This window comes from Homarus americanus, unplaced genomic scaffold, assembly GCF_018991925.1.
Source record: "Homarus americanus isolate GMGI-L3 unplaced genomic scaffold, GMGI_Hamer_2.0 scaffold40108, whole genome shotgun sequence".
In the NCBI taxonomy this organism is placed as follows: Eukaryota; Metazoa; Arthropoda; class Malacostraca; order Decapoda; family Nephropidae; genus Homarus; species Homarus americanus.
The window spans coordinates 578,694-600,403 of NW_024729811.1; the positions used below are offsets into that span (position 1 = coordinate 578,694).

The window sequence follows — 21,710 nt, forward strand, 5'->3', positions numbered from 1 at the left end:
GATCCCAACCCATTAGAGAAGTAAAAGGGACTGGTAACTGCCGCAGAACATATGTTAACTGAATACGGACGTTACCTGCGGGAGACATACTTATAAGTCGTCTAAGGTTATTACAAGCAGTCATATATTTACTCGGGGGTACATGTAACAAATATTAGCGTAGTTATTCGATGCCACAGGGTACACGCAGTAACAAGCGTGGACGGCAGGGTACAGGTGGTGTCGTATGAGTCACTGTCCTGGCCATAATGAGCCTCGCACACACCACACGGCAAATATTAATTACCCACAAGGCTCAGTGATGCTATGACCCCGAACTCGTCCTCCCAGTTCTAGATCTCAGTCCGTGTTTCAGCCCTGGACCACGGATATAGACCTCGTCCTTCTTAGGGTCATACTTTTGACCTGGGTGTAGCCCTTTGGTGCGAATTCTATCCCAGTTGGTCAGATTTTGGCCCTTCTGTATATCCAGTTATCGTCTCCTGCCATAAAGTTCTAGGTATGCCTAATTAAGAGACGTCTAACTCCCTCCCCACCCCCGAGTCCTTTCCATCCCCCAAGGACCCTGTCTCGCCAGGCCCCAGTGGTTCCAGTCACGCTCACGGGCCCAGGTCCTCGTGGTGGCAGTAGTAGGGTAATCTGGACCGTGTTGGTGCTGCCGGCTGGTTATTATGATGGTCGTCTTGTCTGGGTCGGGTTGTAGTCTCCTACTCTGATTCTATTTAAGTAGTTGGTTCTTATCTGCTAAGGAGGGGAGGTGGAAGAGTGCATTATTTTGGGGAGTGTGTGTGTGTGTGTCAGCTTGAGAGCATGTCTTTGTGTGTGTGTAATTGCCATTGGTGTGTGTGAAGTGTATAGTGTGTTTCTCGAAGTGTTTGTCAAGTGAGTGCTACACACACCTCGGTTATATCTCTAGCTGTTGATTTTCAAGTGTGCAGCATTAGGTGAACACGATAACCGCAGCAGATAAACAGAGCATCATGTGTATGTGTGACGGATACAGGGTGGAACAAGCCATTACTGGAGGTAGGGGTGGAGCAGCATGTTATCTCTTCTACTTGAGGTGAAGGTGTGCAGGTGGGGGTAATGCGGGGTGTGAGTGCTTTCACAGGCAGATAGTACGCCCGACCGGCCGTCACGCGGGCCAGGTCGGCTCAAAGAAGGTCCCTAGGCACCCATTCTCGGGATAACTATGGCTGTATAGGGCCGTGAGCTGGCCGGTTGAGGAGGTAACGATAGTTTCGTCTTCAGCGAAAGAGGATCTTGTTCTCCAGCACTCAAGTCCTCCCCGAGAAGGCTGAGAGGAGAGGGAGCTTCATGCCCCCGGAGGGGGGGCGGGGGATAAAGCCAAGCTCATTGATCGTTTCGAGGTTTATGTTCCACTCAGCGTATTAAAAGCCTTTTTATACTGTGAAAATTACCCCCAGGAGGTGGTTCCCGACGGCAGCCAACTTCTCCCCTGTTAACTTGGCCCATCCCACTGTTAGTACCTCTGCGACTGTCTATCCCAGTCAATAGTAATCGCTCGACCTCTGCTAACCCTCCTGTCCGTGCTACCTATCCCATTTACACATGTCGAAGCCGTCTTCTAGCATACCGTCTCACCCTCAACTACTAGTCAGGGTGTGAGAAATAGTTTTGTCAGGTGTGTTAGATTGTGTATCTGAGGTGTTGGGGGGTGTAGCGGGCGGGGCAGAACACATTAAGCCACTCACTGTGATTCCGTCAGCTGGTTCACCTTGTGCTGTAATAGATTAAAGATGTGGCCCAAGCGGCAGGTATATTGATTCTGAAACCCAAGTGTATTTGTTCCAATCTTGGCTAGGTAGACGTGAACTTAAATTAAGATTTTTGTTTTTGTTTATTTAAGGTATTTCGTCAGAAAATTGGATACACATTGTACAGAGTAGCAATAGAAAATTGAGATGGCTAGGCCTTTTGGGAGATTTGGCTCTTTGAGGAGGAAACAACTCAATGAAACACATTTGAAGTGAAATATTTATACCGCCTGGAACTAAAACCTGTTACATCAGATAAGACAAAGTGGTTTAACAGATACCACAGGATAGATGGGACACATTTATATAATATAGTGTAATTTTTTTTTTATAGACTAGAGTGTTGGTAAGCTCTGTTGTTAAGCAGTGGGAGTGGTTGGTGTAAGAACTCTCCGTGCTCACAACTCTCCTGGGCTCTGGTATACAAGCGTTGGTTAAGTTAACATTGTGCAATTTTGTCTTCGCTTGCATAAGTTGGTGTTGAGTCTTTTTTGTTGGGTTTATGATTTTCTGTTTTAATAAATCGAGACCGACGTCACCCCAGGGCTGGTCCCACGCCCACACTGACGGTGGTCAAGTGTGGCTGGAGCTCAAGGTTGGAGGAGGGTCGAGGCGTCGCGGCCACTTAACGAGCACCTTATCACAGCGACACCCTGAACCCATTTGCCGACTGATAAATCCTGAGTCTTCAGGCGAGGCGACTGCATGTGAGACCCCGGACCTTGTTAGACCCCGGACCCTGTTAGACCCCGGACCTTGTTAGACCCCGGACCCTGTTAGACCCCGGACCCCGTGAGACCCCGGACCCCGTGAGACCCCGGACCCCGTGAGACCCCGGACCCCAGTAACCGACTATGGTGACCTACCCTCACTGGCCTTTAATGGGTGGTGTAAGTGCTTTAGATAACAACCACAACAACACATCAATAATAACTGACGACATAGTGCGGCCTCTCTGATACTAACTCTTTGTTTACTGTTACACTATTTAGAGACAACCCTGTGTGTGTGTTTGCGTGCGTGCGTGCTTATAAAGGAGTGTACTTCACCATCATTTGTAAGGACCAGTTAATCCTCATGTCCTGCTGTTCGTTTGTCTGTCCTTCACATTCCTCGTATTACAGCCGGTGACGTAACTCATTCGTAACTACTCACTTCGTGGAGATATATTTCACTGAACACCTGTAGCCGTTTATTAATGATTCGGGATGTAAATTTGTATCCGAAACTGAGACGTTGGCAATAATTCGTCGAGGTTGTGGATACTTGAAAGTGTCGAGACCAGGAAAGTTAAAATATATAGGTGTTCACATTGTATCTCTTACATTTGAATTAATCTAACATTGTATTTATACCTGAATATTTTTGATAGCTACTGACAGGGTATATTATTTATTCACTTGAATATCAATTTATGAATAAAATCCATTAGGTGTATTTGGTGGTGTTAGGTGTTGAGAGTACGTGACCAGGGTGGTGACGCTCTCAGGGTACGGCTCTGGCGATATATTACGTGCAGGAAGATGGTGGTGATGCACGTGAGAGGCGGAGGTACTGCCGTGTACACCTGGAGGGGGAGGAGGGGCGCTACAGTAACTAAAGCGAATATGAGTGTTATAACTCGGCCTGAGGCGACGCAAGGAATATTAGAGCATTGAGCGAGCATCAAGGAGGAGACTGGCGGTGGGGAGTGACACAGTACCATGATGGAAGCCTCTTGTAACACTCCGAGGGCCGGGGCTTAGACACCCATTGTTTAGCGCTCATGAAGGACATTATCATAATCACACGCTGACCCGCGAAGAAAACGTCTCCGCTCAAGGTGTTACCTAAGTACTGTAGCTGGTGTTGGAGGGACGCTGCACCACCACTCCCTGTTGGTATAGTAACACGGACCACGAGAGAAGAGTTAGAAACACAATCAAGAAACTCTGGTATTGAAGTGACACGCAGACTTAGTGAAGCGTGTACTGGGTGGCTTTTGAACTCGCTGTACCTTGGAATTGATGGTTTAAATAAGAGTTTATGAGGGTTAATGCGAAGTATCACTTGAGCTAGTACTTGCTGAAGGCTATCTGGTTGTCTCCTCCGGGGTGCTATGATATTATTCCTGCCGTCTATTTCATAATCAAATGTCACTTGCATCATCACCTCAAAATTGCCGCTCCCGGAGGTAAGTGGGTGTCATCGGCCGCCCCTCTGCTGGTGTTGGTGGTGTTCCCCAACCTGCGTCTCAGGCACGAACCACCTTGTAGTGAGGACGTTATTTACCTTAAGTCTCAGGCATATAGGTGCTTGTAGTGGCAGTATTGTGTAAGTTACTGTCAGTGTATGAAGGTGTTGTAGTGGCAGTATTACACCACAAGGGCCCAGGTATGAGAGTGTAGGTAGTAATAGTATGATGTAAGTTAGTGCGCGGGTACGAAATCATTTAGAGCAGCAGCATCATGCAAGTTGCAATACGTGCGTAATGCATCGTATAGTTGCTACATTATGGAGGTTACAGCCCCGCGTTACAGCAGTTCATGGTGGAATTTAGTTAAGTGTTTGGTAAGCTGACGCACAACTCTGGCTCAGGTGAATCTGGTCACCTGGTCCCCCTCACTAGATGGCCAACACCTGTGCTCTGAAAGCTTCATTAGTAATTCTTTCCCTGTAAGTGAAGTTATGGAACGTATGATAGCATCAGTGTAATTTTATCAATCCCACCTGTTAGATGTAGCTAACCTCAGAGTCTCACCTGAGGACTTGAAGTGGGCAGACCGTGCCGGGAGCGTCGTGACCTGTTGTGACAGTGGCATCTCCAACCACCAGGATTTTGTTTACATTCCCGTGCAGGATGTTGTGAGAGTGGAGGTACTGGTGTATATCCTCCCTGGTCCTGTTGTCTTAATCTCCTTCATCTCTCCCCAAATTTAGACAATCCCCAACCCGTCCCATCCGTCTTACCCGCTCTCTCTCCCTCCCTCCCTCCCCCTGATACCTCCTCCATCTTGTGGCTGTCTCCCTCTCTTACTACTCTCCTCTTCTCTCCCTTTTACTAGGAGTGTCTTCTTCTTTTCCTTCTCTTATTCCTCCTCTGTTCAGTGTCTGTCTTCTCCCCTCTGATCACTTATATCTCTCTCTCTCTCTCCTCTTCTCCATATTATACCTGTCATTCCTTCTTCCCGCCCCCCTCGCTTCTTCCTTGGTGTATCTTCCTCAGTTATTCCTCCTCATCTTCCTCACCCTCAGTGACCGTCATCCCATCTTCATTCCTTTCTTCTCCACTTCCCCCCCTTCCCCCCCCCCCGTCTCCCTGTCCCTTTTCTTGCTCCCGTTTGTCCCCTCTCCCCCCGTCCCCTCTCCCTTTTGTGGCCTTCCCCTTCTCTTCTTTGTCTATTCACATCTTTATTAGGCTTTTATTCCTCTGTGTCGTGTTATTATCGTGTTGTATTTACTTTTCGTTATTCCGGTTCGTTTTGTGATGCTTAATACTATTAGTTGATAGTGGGGGTGGATGAACTAGGGTAATAGTTCTAAGAGTAATGGTAGGCTAGTTGCAAATATTGTCTTTGAAGTAATTTAATAGTAATAGTATTAGTGGAAATTATTGTGGAAGTAATAATAGTAATAGCACTATCCTGGACCCCATTACACTATCCTGGACCCCATTACACTATCCTGGACCCCATTACACTATCCTGGACCCATACACTATCCTGGACCCCACTACACTATCCTGGACCCCACTACACTATCCTGGACCCAGCATTACACTATCCTGGACCCCATACACTATCCTGGACCCCATTACACTATCCTGGACCCCACCCCATTACACTATCCTGGACCCCACTATCCTGGACCCCACTACACTATCCCGGACCTCTTGCACTATCCTGGACCCCATTACACTATCCTGGACCCCACTACATTATCCTGGACCCCTACATTATCCTGGACCCCACTACACTACCCATCCTGGACCCCTCTTGCACTATCCCGGACCCTCATTACTATCCTGGATCCTGGACCTCATTACACTCTCCTGGACCCTCTTGCATTATCCTGGACCCCTCTTGCACTATCCTGGACCCCACTACACTATCCTGGACCCTTGCACTGTCCCGGAATATCCTGGACCTCTTTGCCTGGAATCTATCCTGGACCTTTTGCACTATCCTGGACCCCTTTGCACTATCCGGACCCTCTGCACTATCCTGGACCCCATTACACTATCCTGGACCCCTCTTGCACTATCCTGACCCTCATTGCACTATCCTGGACCCTCCTCACTATCCTCAACCCCTTTCCTATCCTCAACCCCTTGCACTATCCTCAACGCCCCTTGCACTATCCTCAACCTTGCACTATCCTCCACCCCCTTGCACTATCCTCCCCCTTGCACTATCCCGGACCCCCTCCCTCGCAGCCACTATCCCGACACACTTATCATAGTGGCAGCTATGTGCGGCTTGCTGAATATTCATAGTGGGAGCCGCTTTGTAATTTGCTGAGGGAAAAACTGGCGACTCCCTCTTTGGTTATCGTGAGGGAGTCGGTCTGGGATTTGTGTATGAAAAGGAACACAGGATTCCCTTTCAGTAAATTAATCATGGAGTGAAGGAGGAGCATCTTTGTATATACTGTAAACTGGTGGATGGAGCAGTGAGAGTCAACCAAGGGGAGAGGAGGAAGAGGAGCGAGAGAAAGAGGAGGAGCAGGAGGTGGAGAAGGGAGGGGGGTGGGGGGATATGAAAAAGGATGTTTAGGAGAAAGTTCAATGTTGGTTTTATGATCGTCGTCTTTTTTTTACTCTTCTTCATCCCTTCCTTCAAATATCTCTCTCCCCCTCCCTTCCTCCCTCCCTCCCAGTTCTTTCTCCCTCCTTCCCTCGTAATTTTCCCCACCTTTTCACTCTCCTCTCCCCACTACTTCATCCGGATCTGTCAGGATTTTTGTCAGGGTTATTCATAGGATGACGGGAGGCGGAGTAGTTTGCCAGGATGGCCATCACACAGGTACGCCGTACAGGTGTGAATATCGGAAGTTGAAGACGTGGCCTTTGTAGCCCTCGGGAATATGATGTAAACGGGAATTGTAGAACCTCTTAAAATGGTCATCGTGTCTCCCTTTGTGTGGTGATGCGTAAAGGTGGGGGGAGGGGGGGGGATGAGGCAGCTAAGACACTGAGATTGTTGGTATAAAAGATTAGCGAGTGTGGAGGCCGCCCACATTCAGCCTCACTTTCTCTTAATGTGATTATTGTCCTTCGCCTGTGTCGTTATTCACGCCCACAGCCACATTTGCTTCCATACTCACATCGACTCCCACACGTTCTGTGTTCACCTGGTATATTGTGGTGCTGGGTCACTAGGAAGGAGCCATTGTAATTGTGTATTGCACCACCAAGCGATCTAACAAATGATATCAGAAGCGCGCCTTTAATAACTGCGTGACTGTGGTGTTATTTATCGGGTGTGACAGCCGTGTTGTGTGGCTGTTATTTACGGAACCATTAATATAGGAGGTAATCTGGATGGGCAATTAAGCTGATGAATTGTCATGTTGTAGAAGGTGTGTGTGAGCGTGGGCGTCCCGGGGGCATTACGCCGCCCTCCGCTGTGTCGTTAAAAGTGTTGTGGGGGCTGTCAGGCCGTCACCCTCATGATGGATCACCGCCGCACACCTCCTCGCCTCCCTGCCTCGCCTCGCCTCGCCTCCTGCTGTCTCCGTCCTCTTACGACTCTCCATCTTCCAGCTTCGTCTCTCCTTGTATCTTAATCCTTGTCATTACCCCCCGCCTTCAACCGCTGATCTTCGAGTTATCTTGTCCTTAGCTTCCAGTCACTTTGTTTATATCGCTCGCCTGTCCTTAGCCATGGCACCTTGCACTATGCTTACATATCTTAGACGCTGGAGGCGGCCCTGACCCTACTAGCCATGCTGGGGTGATTCACCTTCCACCGCTGGCCTCCCCAACCCACATTCTGCACAATCGCCTGAATTCCCAGGACTTGGTGCCTCCTATTGGTAACTACCCTATATCTGTGTAGTGGTTTGTTCACGTGGTCGTTATGTCAGTGCTCCCCCTATACCAAGTGAGGAGGACTAAGGGACCACCAACACAGGACTAGCGTTGGTCTTGTTGTCCCCCGCTAAGCATGATGGGGGTTACCTGATCTTTGTGTACCTGTCTCTCTTGCGCCTTCGTATTATTTAGCCGTGTGCCACCACCCGTGATGTGTACAGTACTTCACATTGTACCTAAAACAATATAACGACGGTGAAAAATAGGGTTTTGTTCAGTTATATATTAAGGTACAACACATGGCATTTTTTTGTGTTTGGTCAACGATGTGGTAGTTAATGTGGAGTCTGTTGTAATATGTTGGTGGTTAATGTGGAGTGTGTCATAGAATTGGTGTGGTTAATGAGGGTTTTTTTCTTCTGGTTCACAGGCTCGAGCACACGGCCCCCGCACCAACTACGACGTGGCTATGTTGCAGTTCGAACAGCTCATCGCCAACAAGCACTTCCTCCTCTCCTTCATCGACACCCTCGAGTCTCAAAAGTCCTTCAGCATCAGAGACAAGTAAGTGGACAATCCTCTTTAGTAGTCTTAAGGGGGGACACACTATGATTGGTCTATGTGGCACTAAGATCAATTCCTAAGGACCAATCATAGTGTCGTAACCCTTATAGAAATAATTAAATTTTCTCTTTCCTTGGTTTAAAATGTCAAATCGTCTTAGAGAATATTAGAAAGTTTGTAAACAGAAAATATTGAAACAGAAAATATTGAATGGGTATCAATTGAAGTGTAAAGTGGTGTTGTTTATGTTTAACCAGCGCGTGAAGGATCTCTGTGGGTAAAACTCATAGGATAACATTAGAGTGAAGGATAATTCAGTTAATACTTATGGTGTGTATGTTGTATTTTAAGTGTGATATTCCAGTGTATGAAATAATGTTTTGTGGGTATGATAATTAATGGAAGGTGTTTGTATGTTATGGGTGGTGTATGGGAGTAGTGGGTGTATGAGGGTGGTGTATGAGAGTAGTAGTGGGTGTATGAGGGCGGGAGACAGGTAGTGCCGTAACTCACCTGTGTGCACTACAGGGTGAACGTGGCCTCGCTGGTGACGGTGCTGCAGATGGGCCGCATGGAGTACCTGACGGAGGTGATGAGGTGTCTGATGCTGCGGCTGGTATCCAACGCCGCCGCCACCAAACACCCGCAGCTGATGCTCCGCAGGACAGAGAGCGTGGTGGAGAAGATGCTCACCAACTGGATGGCTCTCTGCATGTATGGCTACCTCAGGGTGAGTACTGTGCCTCCCACCCCCTCGCATTTTATCATTGCATATATATAGCTCCCCGTAGTAAGATAATTAGCACGTCTAATTAAGGTTGTCATTTGTCTGTGGTGTTTCCCACGCTGGCTCATTAATTACAGTAAACTACTATTATTATATGGTTAACCTGAAATTAATCTTCATTATTGGTGACAGGGGGACGCGGGGACGGCGCTCTTCCTGCTGTACAAGGCCATCAAGCACCAGGTGGAGAAGGGACCCGTGGACGCCCTCACCCACGACGCCCGCTACTCCCTCTCTGAAGAACGACTCCTGAGGGAACAGGTGGACTTCAGCCCCGTGGTGAGTGTCCAGCCGCCCAACACTCGGCTTCTGCTGCTGCTGTTGGGTCGAGCTTAGTCATTCTAGTGCTTCTGGATAAACTGAGTGGATGTAAACTAAGTCTTCCTTAGGGTCATACTGCGCTTGAAGCAACTAATTGAAGAATATTAAAGGAGTTTTAAATCATATTTTATATAATTAATTTGAAGATGGATTAATAATTTGGTTTAATTAGGGAAGAGGCAGAGCCTAATTGTAAGAGAACCGCCTAGAGTAGTGGAGGGGAGATGCTTGTGATGGTGCTTGCGGGGGGCTTGTGGGCGGTGCTTGGGCAGCCAGTGCTTTCTGAAGGGCGGGGCTCGCCTCGCTTCTGCTGATGCTCGCTTCAGGGAATAGGGATTTATCAATTCTTCACTCTTCATCTTAGAAACTTGTACCTCATACAGCAACTTGTCTATGGGGATGTGTTGTTGTCGCCGTGACAAGAAGCGTTGGCCAGCAGTGATCTGAAAATGTTCATATTTGTTTCTGCACACTAGGACCGTTCTGCTTCAACAGCATAGTAGGGAAATGAGGAAGTGGGAGCTCGCATAAAAGAATGTTACTGTAAGATCTTATATAGCCGAGGGACACTGAGCTTCTTGATGTACGGTATGAGACGTCAGTACAGGCCAGTCTTATATAATGGCAGACGATGCGTGTCTAGAATGTTGAGACCCTTCACTTTATGACATGAAATTTTTGGTAATTTTCATAGTTATACAAGACAGTGTGTGTAGAGTTCAACTGGACCTCCCGTTGTGTAAGAAAATGAACCCTAGTAACTCGGCGTTTTTGAGCCGTGTCAGTGTTTACTGTGGCGGTGGCCAGCGCGAGTATTGTGACTCGCCTGTATAGTACGATGAATCACTCCAGGTGTGTGTGTGTGTGTTTGGGGTGGGGCTATGACCTCCGTCCCTATGTTGACGGTGTGTTTGGTAGATGTTGGGAAGGTGGCGGCGGCGTTACCCCTCCCTTCCTCCTGCTCCGAAACGCCATTACCTCACTACTTAACAGAATGACTTATATAGATTACACTGAGGCAATTTGGTGTCCACTGTATACCAGGTAGCTGTTGTCGATTTCACCCGTATCGTTGAAGGTGTGTGTCGTGTTTGCCTAATCGAAGGTTGTAGACATCTTGAAACAAACTGATTCCTCTTCAATACTTGAATTACGGCTTGAAAATTGAATTACGGCTTGAAATGAACACGTGACGTTTACATAAACAATATTTATGAAATGTCAATAATAATTCAGCACCAAGATGGCTGCAGGACGGCAGTGTACACAGTGCCAGTTTACGTAAGGGAGATTGAAATTAATTATTAAATGGCAACGAAGAAATTCCGAGTCATAATTCTTCCATGGCACATAAGGCTTCCCACATGAAAACCGAGACGCACCCACCACAACAAAGGCTAAAATGGCTATTGACTTTTCGCTCAAAGAGGCGTACTGACTACCCAGCCACTCTCCGGCTGGTGGAGCTGACGGCGAAGGCGCCACGAATTGACCAGACTGTCCTGACTCCTCATACTGCTATTTCTTGACGCAGTCATAATCATACGAGAAAAAATTTAGTATTTCAGTGAAGATGTTGTCTTTCACGGCCATGGGGAGGGTAAGGAGTACTGTTGGGGGATTGGTCATCTAACGGGCAAGATCAGCACACGACACCAGGTTTGGTCGTGTTGTGAATGCGGGAAACATCGTCCCGTGTGTGGTCCCAAATTTCGAACATTAGTCCTGACCTTTTACGATACAACGAAGTCAAACTAATGACGAGGTTGTTGGTTCCCGGGTCTCGTTGGCTGTCTGGACAACAGAGGTCTTGGATGTGGTAGGCTTTGTTGTGCTGTCATGGAGTAATTAGCTCAGATTGTTCTGCACTCTGTGACCAATGATTATAATGATAATTATTAATTACTCGGACTCGCCAGCGGCTTGAAAGTACCTAGATGCATTTATTTACGCCCCAACGACGAAAGTTTAGCAGCAGTGTTTTGTCTTGTCCTTATGTCAGTCCCTCCTATTGATGGCCGCGCAGCAGCTGAGGTTCAGTCATATATATCTTCGCTAAACGTCACAGGTGTCTTGTAGTTTATAGTCTCATTATGTCTATTGATTCTGGAGTCAAATGGTCAGAGGTCAAGGCTGCCATGACTCAAGGCTTGACATGTGTGTTTATCTAGATTTAAGTTATCTCTGGTTTGTAATTATTGTTGTTTTTATGTGTGAGTGAGAATAAGAGGGGGTAGGAGGCTGGCGGTGTGCTCCATCCCCTCCATCCTGCCTGCCCCACCGCGACCAATCATTAAAAAGTAGTGTGTGCCTGGACCTCGGCGGCAACCCCGACCACCTCCACGACTGATGACCCTCTTAGGCTAATGTGCTTCATTAGCCTGCCACTATTTCTCAAGGGGAGGCCAGGTGGTCTTGGTGGTGCTGTTGCTGCTTGTACGTAGGTAAAGTGGAGGAAGACCTACTGGTGGCAGGAATGGACGGAGGAAGTGTTAGGTGATTGGTGTAGTGGTGGATCTCAGGTGAAGTGTGTTTGGTGGATATATGACGTTGTGGAATGTGTACATGTGTCATGGCCTGAGGACTACAGCTGGCAGGGGCTGGGGTGAGGGGAGAGAATTTGATGGTGTGTTAGTGACGGGGGAACGAGAGGGGTGTGACAAGAAAGATAGGGCGGGGAGTTAAGGTGTAGAAGGACACATTGGTGGAAGAATGATAGCTGTAGGGTGGAGTCAGGGTGGAATACAGTGGAGTAAATTCACTATCCAGATCAACTGTAGACATTTCTGCTGTAGGCCGGTGAGGCAAAATATCCAAATAAATAAGAGGCGGTTTGCAATGTACAATGAAAGACAAAATTCGTGTCGTGAAATATGGTGAAAACATATGCCGAAGAGCTAAATTTTTGGTGCGCTCTGCCTTGTGGTAGGGCTCTCATGATGTTTCACGAGTTATATTTAATCTATGGACAAAACTGCGACACGACTTTTGTCTTTGATTGTACACAATTTATATTAACAGTGCAACAAAAATGATCTTACTCCAAAAAGCAGACAAACATGACAGCTATTGACAAACACGGACAGATAACTTGAATATGCTTCTCTGTTGTGCATGAAATTCAGTACGACGTGAATTCAGCAAACTGTCGAGCTTAGAACCTTTTCACTTTCCAGAAATATCAGCAATACCATCTTTATTCTGGCAGCTAAATTCTCGGTTGATATTACAGCGTGTGGGAGGTGGTTAAAAAAATGTGTGGGGGTGGAGGTGTGGTGGGGTGGGAGTGTGGGGTGAAAGAGTGGTGGGGTGTAGGGTGAAGGGGTGAAGGATGACCTTAGTAGTGCCGTCAAGGTTTCCTCTCTCACATGACTCCCCCCCCCCCTCCATATACGGCGCTGCCATAAATCCTTCGTCTCTTATTCAATATCTAATTATCCCCCGCTGGTGAAGGATAAGTGGAGGCAACACATATATCTTCCTTCTTCCTCATTTTCATTATCCTTTCTCCCTCCACTTCTCTTGTTAATTCTTCTCCTCTTCCTTTTGCTCTTCTTGTTCCTTCTCCTGCTGCTACTTCTCCTCCTCCTCCTCCTCCTCCTCTTGCTGCACCCCCCCTCTCTTCCTCCTCCCGCCACACATCTTCCTCCTTCACCTTTTGTAACTCCACCTCCTCCTCCTCCCTCTCATGTAACTTCTTCAGGTTTTTCTCATGTAACTCATCCTCCTTCAACTTTTCCTTCTCCTCCCTCCTCCCCCTCCTCCACCTCCCCTCCTCTCCTCCCCTCCCTCCCACTCATGTAACTCCTCCCCGTCATGTTTGCCCATCACACATTCTTGTCAAAAGCTTCACTTGCACAGCTGTTGAGTGCCAGAAGATGATAGGTTAGGTAACGTAAGAAAGAGAGGTGGGAGCATCGTGAGGCTGCTGGCCATAGATGCTCTGTGTGTGTGTGTGTGGCCCTGGAGGAGGCGGACAGTAACTGGCAGTGGACACGAACTACCACCCCCCTCGACATAGTTTTGCAGAGTTGCGTGAGAGAGAGAGAGAGAGAGAGAGAGAGAGAGAGAGAGAGAGTATCATCAAGTGAAGGGGACCCACGTGTTGTCACTCATTTGTACACCAAGCCATCTCTCTGGCCCTCCTGCCTCATTCAGTCTCTCTCATCTCCACCCCCCATACACTCTTATGATCATGACCCCTCGTTGGTTGGTCTCACTTCATCTGTCCACTCATCGCCTCATCATATCCTTACCTAAATATATTTCATTGTCTTATTTCTTACAGCCCCTCACCCCCTCCTCCTCTCTTCACCTCTTTCCCTCTCTCCTCACCCTCCTCCCCTCCCTCTTTCCCTCACTCCTCTCTTCTCCCCTCACCCCTTCCTCCTTCCCCCCTCACCCTTTCCCTCCCCTCACCCCTCCTCCTCCCCTCCCCTCACCCCCTCCCTCACCCCATCCTTCCCTTCCTCCCTCCTTCCCTCACCCCTTCCCCTCACCCCTTCTCCACCCCTCACCCCCCTCATTCCCTCACTTCCTCCTCTTGTTTCTCAGGTTCTTCCTGCACCCCTCTCCACTCCTCCCTCTAATCTCCCTTCCTCTACTTTATCTCCCCTTTATCCCCCTGTCTCTCTCCTCCCCTTCGCTGCTAGGTCCGTGTATGTCCACCCAACATCAATAATGTGTCCTCCGGAGCTCGCCTTTCGCCGGGTACAGTATTGGCTCCTTATGAAGAATGGCGAATAGTGAGAAATGACTGGGCGTTCCTCAGATGGGCGGCGCTGGGACAGTCGATGCCGGGCTGATGACCAAGGAGGTCCTGTCACGCCCCCCACCTTCCTTCCTTCCTTCCTTCCTTCCTTCCTTCCTTCCTTCCTTCCTTCCTTCCTCATAACACCTCCATTCACCCCCTTTTCCAAATTAATAAAATCTTCTAAAACAAAAGTATAATTCGTGATTTCTTAGCTTCACTCAGAGACATCATGTTGGTGCCGAAGATTATGAATGTTTACGTGACACACAGACACACACACACACACACACACACACACACACACACACACACACCTCGCAGTACATCACCAGTGTTTTGGCTGGAGAGAGAGAGAGAGACATGCTGGTGTATCGACAAGAACAGGTTATTTCTCTCGAATTGTTCATATATATCAAGCATTACTGTACCTGCCTTACACTACCCCTGCTAATTAAATCTCCTCCCTCAGGACGCTCATTGTGGTGGTTGTGTCGCCCTGTGTTCCTTCACTCTAGTGTTTACATCATCTCTTGATCCTCCTCCCCTCGCCTTCCCTCTCTCACGACCCCTTCACTCCCCTTCCACTCTTTTCTTCTCTCGTCACAACTTGCTCCCTGTTACTGCAATCCATTTACTGCCCTTTATTGTTCTCGCTGGGTTGTGTTGTGATGTTGTGACGTAGGTGATGGATGCCAGCACTAAGTACCCACTCTGTCGGCCACCACACCCTGCATCGTCTATTCCACTACTATTACTACTACTGCCACCTCGCCGCCTACCATCCCTCGCCCACTCACCTACCCACCCATACATACACACCACATGACTTTTGCGTCACTCGCTCACCACAGATACTACCCACCTCCCTTTGTACCTCCCACGACGATTCTCAATCTTGCCCACTACACACAAACACACACACACACCTCCTACCTCCTTTTTCACCGCCCACGAAGCCTTCCATGCCCCACCTTCCTTCCCACCGCTTATGATGCCTTGCAATCTCCGCCCCCGACGACTTCCACGACCCCCCCCCCCCCTAACCTTCCTTTTTCACCATGCACGACGCCTTCCGACCCCCACTCAACACATCAGACTGAAGTCACCAAGATTCACGCTCTCATTTCCCCGCGTCGGACCTGACCTGCACCTCTATTCTCTCATTCTCCCTCCTCTCTGGGATTTTCTTTCGCGTGTTGAAGCCTAATTCTGAGGTGGCGTGTGGAGCACCTCGTGAAAAATTGCCCCATCTCTCTAAATTGCATAATCAATGAGCCAAAGCGACCAGTCGGTCAACTGGACGTGGGATGGTGGAGGAAGAGAAGGAGGAGACGACAAGGAGAGGAGGAGGAGGAAGAGGACCGATATTCCAAAAGACACACAAAACGAGCAGGACAGAAGGAGCCTGGAGACAGGAGAAAGGGAGGACAGGCCAGTGAACGATAAGAGGACAACACAAACCATTTAAAGGGAGGATACAAGAGGTTGTGAGTTGCACCAGCAGGGGGAGGAAGTACTAACACCTGTAATGAGTAGTGGCAACAGCAGGAGAGACAGCAGATGCTGCCCCTTTAAACAACATTCTCTGCGGCTGGGAATGAAATGGGTAGACTTGATCCGTCTCCAGCTCCGAGTCCGCTATCAATACAGCGTCCTGGAAGAAAAATACAAGCCATTTTATAACTCCGTATTACAACTACCTTTACACACACGACTGACTGACTGACCAGTTTGTTGCATGTTGTCTTCGGGTTGATCATTTGCACTTTTTTATACACAACAAAAATATACTATATTATCCTTAAAGTTAAACGTTGCAGTTGTCATTTCTGCGATAAGTTCTTACTATCTTGTTTTACCAGTGATGTAATGTTGTATATATATAACTAGAAAACACGAATTCCAATCTCTCTCTCTCTCTCTCTCTCTCTCTCTCTCTCTCTCTGTAAGGAGAGTCGTGTGCTGCTACCTGTTGTTGTTTGGGTGTTACTCAGCTACAGGTGTGTTAGACATAAGATTTAGGATCTAATGTTCCACGGTTACAAAAGGGCTCGCACCCTTCTTGGTTCAGACATGTAAGAGTAAAGGGTTTCACATTCGATCGCTTCCCGGTATGCTTACTCTCTGAACTTGTAACTGGTAACTGCTGAAATGCGACATTTTAGCCCCTGTTCTTTCTCCACCATTGTTGACAAGTACCTCCTGTAAGGGGAGAAATAAAAACCCTGGAGTATTGTGGTGAGTGCACTACCTGACTCCTGGTGTGTGTGCTCTGAGAACGAGGCAGATTTAGCAGTGCTCCGAGCTGGCGGTCACAAGCCCCACCACAGGCAGCCTCTCGAGACCCCTCAGTGCCCAGGTCTAGGCGGTTCCATCTAGCTAGGCGGACGGTATCTAGCAGTAGTCTTCAAGTCATTTGATATATTATATCTTGTATTACTTATATTTCTGCATGCCATAGCCTGTTGTAATATGTCCTGTTAGTTTATTACTGTTCTAATGAATGTTGTGAGGGTGTGCCGCAGCGCCACGTGTTGTCTCATAATGTATGACTCCCCATAGCATATAGGAGGCCGACCTGTAAAGTTATAGTGTTGGGCATTGTGCCAAAGATCGTGGGATAAATCCACAACGGTTCCCTCTTAACTTTCTCTTGTGAAACTCTGCACTGACGTGTTTGGCTTGGAGACAGTAAATCTTGGTGGCAGAGAACGTCTCCTCCCTCCTCCTCCTCCTCCTCCTGGCACGAAAGAGCGTCTCCCGTCCTGCTGGGGTGGGCGGCGAGTGTCTCCTCCTGGAGGTGCCACCACAGGTGTCTCCGGGGCACAGGGTGTTCCCGGCCCATTTGTTGACTCACCTGTAATCGGCTTCCTATTCTCTCCTTGCAGACCATCCACCTGCTTCATGATGACCCCCACTATGAAAAAATTCCCTACCAGACCACCTACAGTGTATGTATGCCTCGGGCGCTGTACACATACTTTGTACACATTTATACCACCACAAAAAATGTAGTCATTTATTTGAGATTGTAAAACATCAATCTGACTGCCATACATAAACGTAGGTCGATGGAATGAAGATGTCGGGCCATTTATCCAGTATCCTCTAACACTGCACTTGCGATTAACACCATAATAACTGATTATCTCATACTAATACAATAGTTAGACGTTTTTACAGGAAATTAAGCTTAACGCCACAGGGTTGGGTAGCATGATGGTGAGTGGACGAAGCTACTACCACGGTCTTCTTGTCTTTCCTGAATATTAACCACAGTAGAGGCTAACCGCACGGACTTTTCACCATATGTTTTCAAAATAAACTACCTCATGGACGGAAATAGTCAGTACATGGTTATTAGTGGCTCTGTTATGAGGGGATGTTGAGATACACCAACGTTTATCTACTGCCAGGTGCTCTTGTTGATGTGTTACAGGGTCGTGACACACGCTGTATGTCACACTCAAGTGAAATTAAGAACGTTCATATTTTTTCACGCATTAATTTAAATAATTAGTCGTAAAATAACCACCTTTTTAATGTTTAAATAGAAAAGTGAACGTAACTTTGTGAATAATTGAATACCATAGTTTACGCTTGATTAAGAACCGACTTGTGTTACCTATTTATAAGCGTCGTTATTGTGACAGTCATAAGCTCAGCCCCCCACACCCGGGGTAACCACCACTCCACACTTGTACCTCAACACACCTTACATCACCTCCACTCAGCTACTCAGTTGTTTGTTTAAAACCAAATATCAGCTGTAGAGAAGATTATCACTCCGTATTTTTAATGTGGGAAGGCGTCATTTTTCGGTGAACCATAGCAATTTTTGGTAGTGTGACGCGAATTTTTGATCCTGGGGACATTACCACGCTCGAGATAATCCCTCTGGTGTCCACTTCCCAGACTGGCAAGCCATGTGAGGCGGGGCGCGGAAGGGAGGGGCGCGACAGGGAGGGGCGCGACAGGGAGGGGCGATAGTTTTACCTATTAGTATTGTGGCGGTCATGTGTTGGTGACGATACTAGTGAGTCTTGTAGCTCTTACTGACCACATGTGTGTATTACCGAGTAGCAGTAACGTAACATCCCGTTATCGTCGTTTTTAGAACTGTTGATGATAAAATGTGACTAACTACTCCAGTATGTGGGCTGGTATTGACTTACTTGTTATAAGTAATGGTAAAATAGCGTTGACCGGTAGGGTGTTGTAGCACTAACACAGGGAGGTAGTGGTGGTGGTGGTGGTGGAAGCGACTGGGTGACAGTGGTGTTGAAACACAAAGTAGAGCAACAGCGCCCAGCCGCCCTCCTAGTAGTACTCTCAATGTGACCGGCGGTGTTGTGGGTGGGCGGCCGGCCGGCCATGTGCCACCCATTCTCCCTTGTGGTCGCCCGCCCCCACACTCAAGGCCGCACCTTGTAGTGTAGTAACTGATAAATCTTCACAACTGCCCTTGACCACTCTTGCTAGTTCCATGATTGCATCGTATGTCAGAATATCTCAGTAGCCCTGTACTGCTCTGCACGAGTAGCTCACCACGTCACTCTCTTCTCGCACAGTAGATTATTTGTTTATTACTTGGTTTGGTCACACTTTTGTTGGTGCATCAAGTAGATCAATCCAAAAGTCTTTGTCATTTAGACTGTTTAAGACTGCCAGGAGTGTGTGGTACCGGTGGGTAACGTGGTGTGTGTTCCCGCCGCCCTACAGACGCTGACGATGTACGCTGAGGAGTACGAGGAGAAGGTGCAGGTGAAGGTGCTGGACTGTGACACCATCAACCAGGTGAAGGCCAAGATCCTGGACGCCCTCTACCGCAACACCCCACAGTCCCTCCGACCCTCCGTCCACGAGGTCGACCTAGGTCAGTCTTCCCTTCAGTCTGTATCATTGTATCTCTTGTGAATTATATCATCATCTTTTAATACCTGTATCCATATATAATAAATATCTTGTTTTATATTAGTATAGTGATCAAAATTGTATATATTATTCTCGATAATAATAGTGTCAAGTTGTTTCATCTATAGGACTAGCATTTTTTTGACATAAGTTTAGTTTATTTTAATTACGGCAAACTACAGAGAGCCAATACCAGTAGGTTAACTTGTGTTGCACCGTTGATTCCAGTTTGGTTCATCATGGGTAAGGAGTGTGGTATTGGTGTTGCAGAGTGGCGTCACGGGCGTGCAGGACGTGTGACGCTCAGTGACGAGGACAGAACGACGGTGACGGGCGTGGGCGGGTGGCGGGGCGTCAACACCCTGGCTCACTACGGCGTCCGGGACTCCGCCGTTATGGCTCTCATACCGCGCCAGAACGACTCCTTCTCCTCCAACTGTGAGTACCTGGTAAAACTGAATGAGTACTAGGTGTGATATTGGTAACGCTGTCTGAGTCCTTCGTGTGATATTGGGAACACTGAATAAGTACTTGGTGTGATATTGGTAACACTGAATGAGTCCTTGGTGGTATATTGGCAACACTGATTGGTTGTTGTCCACGAGAACTCTTAATCCCGGCTGACCATCTCTTACCCGACTGGGACCCATCATTGGAGTCTAGCTTAGAATAGGCATGGGTGAGCCTGGGTGGTGGAGAGGGTAGGGGAGATGAGGTAGGGCAAGACATTGCAGAGTAGGGTAGGACAAGGAAGGCAAGGTATGGTTAGAGTAGAGCAGGGCAGGACAGGGAAAGGAAGGAAGGAAGGAAGGAAGGAAGGTAGGGTAGGGCAGGACAAGGCAGGAATGGGGTGGGGTACTGGGGTTGGGTAGGGTAGGTGTGGGTGGTGTGTAGCGGCCATATTGTACACCACTGATGGAAGTCCTGTGTCCACGATTCGCCTCACTGCCCCTCGACAGTATTGGGATGTTCAGGTGCTCCCTCCTCCCTCCCTCCCTCCCTCCCTCCCCTTTTTTATAAACAGGTTACAACTGAAGGCTTTAGTATTTGTTTGCACTGTGGGTGGTAGGTGCGGGAGCTGTATGGGTGTGTGAGATCTGTTAGGGGTGTGAGTGGGTGGGGGGGGGATGTGTTGATGTAAGGGGTGTTTTAATTTTGTTGATAAGCTTGACCTGATAGCACCCCCTCCACGCCCTACCCCCCCCTGCAATTTTTCTTTAATCTGTATTGAAAACCGATGGTGATCATACAGTATGGAAAAATGAGAGATGTTGCCCCAAGTTGTTCTCTGGTCGTCAGGTCTAGTCATTACCTCCACTGATATATGAGGGTGTGTGTGTTGTGTGTGTGTGTGTGCACGTATTAAGGGTTGTCCTGTGTTCAAGATGGTTTCTGGGTAAATGTTTCTGATTTTGATCTGAGGTGATGGTTTGTGGAGGTCACACGTACGACCAACACCAAAGGGTATATTATATTTTTATGAATTGGTCTTTATTTGACAAGGAAAAAACTTTAAAACCCACACACACACACACACACACACACACACACACACACACACACACACACACACACACACACACACAGCGCTAACTATATACATAAAACGCGGCTAAGTAAGTGGAAAGACTATTTTAAGTTTTGTAAAATCTTTCATAACAACAGTGTCCTTGCCTCCACGTCCCCGAGCCAGCAGCTGCCGTCAATCTTTAGTCTTAGTCAACCCGGCTCAAGTGCTCGTCAACCTTTGGTAAACTTTCTCGGCTATTACCTTAATTGAAATAGTTCCTGAGCCTCCCAAGATGCAAATGGCCCATCTATCATGCCGTCTTATCGAAGGTGATGCCAGGGACGGAGGAGAGAAACTTGCTGCTCTCCTCCACACATTTTTTCTTCCTTACTTCACTTAAATTTTCTCGTTTATTCTCTTCGTGTTATTAGTATAGCTGGCGAAGAAATTTCTCGACTGCTTTAATAATTTATATTTGAATTTAGTCCCCATCTGGTAATATTTTCTGGGTCACTAACAGGCGAGGACGAGTCTTGTTTACTATCGTCAAACACAAGGGCGATCTATGATGAGTTGTATTGGTTTTTAGTTCATCTTTTTCTTGGTTTTAGTAATTTTGAGTTATTTAAAATATCACGGTTTCAAAATGGCGGGGTAAGTGTAATGTGAAACAGGCCGGTGTAGGTACGTAGACTATTATCACATACGTAGGCTCCCGCTGCCCCATGCGTCTCCACCTCCCGCTGCTGCACACCTGTCCCCGCCTCCCGCTGCCCCACACCTGCCCCCGCTGCCCCACACCTGTCCCCGCCTCACCACACCAGGAACTGTAACTCACGCAATACATCACTACCTTCCTCCTACCCTTCCCCAGCGTCCTGCCTATCACTCAGATCTGTTTCTCCACACCCCTCACTAACTGCCCCTAGACCTGCCACTGTTCCTCCACACGCCGCCGAACTAGCCTCATCTGTCTCTCCATTCACCTCAGAACCCAACTAACCACTTTCCGTTGATATTTCTCCACGACTCTGCTTATACCTGGCTTCAATACCTTTACCTGGCCTCAA

At 47.8% G+C, this 21,710-nt stretch overlaps 1 protein-coding gene across 8 annotated transcripts in view; it reads left to right on the forward strand.

Moving 5' to 3' along the window:
- LOC121866828 (plexin-B-like) overlaps window positions 1-21,710 on the forward strand; it is a 441,813-nt gene that overhangs the window by 406,617 nt on the left and 13,486 nt on the right. For 4 of the 8 annotated variants that reach the window (XM_042366560.1, XM_042366559.1, XM_042366563.1 and 1 more), the window contains exons 12-17: window positions 8,222-8,355; window positions 8,884-9,085; window positions 9,275-9,421; window positions 17,105-17,167; window positions 18,939-19,092; window positions 19,359-19,568. In XM_042366560.1, the coding sequence (XP_042222494.1) occupies window positions 8,222-8,355; window positions 8,884-9,085; window positions 9,275-9,421; window positions 17,105-17,167; window positions 18,939-19,092; window positions 19,359-19,568 (910 nt within the window). The remainder of the gene's footprint in view (window positions 1-8,221; window positions 8,356-8,883; window positions 9,086-9,274; window positions 9,422-17,104; window positions 17,168-18,938; window positions 19,093-19,358; window positions 19,569-21,710) is intronic. The other 4 variants (XM_042366562.1, XM_042366566.1, XM_042366564.1 and 1 more) reach the window with 3 other exon arrangements.